The sequence below is a fragment of the Pundamilia nyererei genome, unplaced genomic scaffold, assembly GCF_000239375.1.
Source record: "Pundamilia nyererei isolate P.nyererei 1_Seehausen unplaced genomic scaffold, PunNye1.0 scaffold00051, whole genome shotgun sequence".
NCBI classification, from domain to species: Eukaryota; Metazoa; Chordata; class Actinopteri; order Cichliformes; family Cichlidae; genus Pundamilia; species Pundamilia nyererei.
This window is the reverse complement of record NW_005187452.1, coordinates 405,231-406,765: the sequence shown is the minus strand read 5'-3', so window position 1 is coordinate 406,765 and position 1,535 is coordinate 405,231. Positions and strand designations below refer to the sequence as shown.

At 48.3% G+C, this 1,535-nt stretch overlaps 1 protein-coding gene across 1 annotated transcript in view; it reads right to left on the bottom strand.

The window, feature by feature from the left end:
* Positions 1–1,330, bottom strand: part of dldh (dihydrolipoamide dehydrogenase) — an 8,130-nt gene extending 6,800 nt beyond the window's left edge. The window contains exons 1-2 of the mRNA XM_005733267.1: positions 843–1,330; positions 400–693 (exon numbers count right to left, since the gene is read on the bottom strand). Coding sequence (XP_005733324.1) covers positions 400–693; positions 843–896 — 348 coding nt within the window. The 5' untranslated portion in view covers positions 897–1,330. The remainder of the gene's footprint in view (positions 1–399; positions 694–842) is intronic.
* Between the last annotated feature and the right edge of the window lie 205 nt (positions 1,331–1,535).

Genomic DNA, 1,535 nt, shown 5'->3' with positions numbered 1-1,535 from the left:
CCTCCCCTTCCCGTTTTATCCCACCAAAGAGCACAGAAATACTACAATAGCCCCTCTCACACACTGCTGACAAAGACCCTCACAAGTGTGGAGTTTGAGAGCATCTGTTGCGTTCTGCACTCTTCAAAGCTAATACATCTCAGTCTGTCAATGCCCCTCATTACTCAAAGTTTATGGGACAGAGAATACCTCAAAACTACGACTTCAAGTTTTTTTTTCGGGGGTGGGGGTAACTGTATAATTACCAACAGTGAAAATTGACGCATTAGGCCCGAAAAAACAAACAAACAAACAAACAAAAACAGTAAATGCACAAAACTGAGCTCTAGACTGCAGCTTATCATTATTTCCACAATATTATTAATAATATTACCGATTATATGTCCTGCTTTTACTTACTGGCCATGTGAAACCGAAGGAAAAGCGGATCGGGTTGGTGAAGCTGTCCGCGTTGGTCTCCGGGACCTGGAAGGAGTTGGAGCCGAGGACGGGAGTCACAGTCCCCCCATACGTGCAGGGAGGCTCTGGGGAGACGTTGGCCTGATAATGCTTCAGACAGACCCGAAAGAAAGTCTTGCACTCACACTGCTGCTGGCCCTGCAGGTGAGTGGGGCAGCAGTTGGCATTCCCAGTTATCCCCTTCTTGTTGAGGAACTCCTGCAACTTCAGCTCAAACACGCCCGAGCACAGAACCTATAACACACACGCGCGCGTAATCAATCAATCGAGAGTATTTAAGGCAGGACCCGTGAGAATCAATCTTAAGCTGTTTGTATTCAAAAATATGTGCAGAGGGTATTTCAATACCCTTTAATGTTAAAGCTTGCTTTCATCGGACCTACCTGGCAGGTGAGTACGGTGAGACTGACAGCCAGGAGCAGACACAGGCGTCCCATTGTGTTGACAGCCCCTCAAAACCAGTGAAAGCTCCACAAGTCCGTGCAGCCCGGCTCAAACACTCATGGAGAAAGTCCTGTAAAACCTTCCCAGTGTCTCGCAGTCAAGGTGAGTCTTTGACGCGCAGTGGGGGTGGGAAGAGGAAGTTGTAGTGAAACTTTTCCTTTTGGTGCGTCTGTCTTCCGTCTCTATATTTTCCAATACACTGCGAAAGTTTGTGACAGAAAGGCTGTTGCAGTGCAAAGTAATCCCCAGCAGACTGATCCACTCGAAGAAACGTGAATGAAATCCCCGATGGAAAGAGTTAATTCCAATCAGTCGGTGAAGAAGCAACTCTTGGTGGGCTTGTTTGTTTTTCCACTTGATTGATCATGATATGCTGATCATAAACACAGAAAACAAATCTGCGGTCCTCTCCGTTTTCCTTGTTGTGGCAGTGCGTGTGTCTGATGGGTCTACTGCCCCGTGCAGGGTTTTATACGGGGCCAGCAGGCGAAGGGTAATAAGATGCAAATGAGCCCCTCTGCTCCTCTTCTTCCCCTCCCTCCACCACCACCACAAGTCCGCCCAGGGGCCATCACAAAGAAAGGGAAGGGGGAGGTAGGGGGTGCACACAACTTTTCTAAACCCGCCCCCCT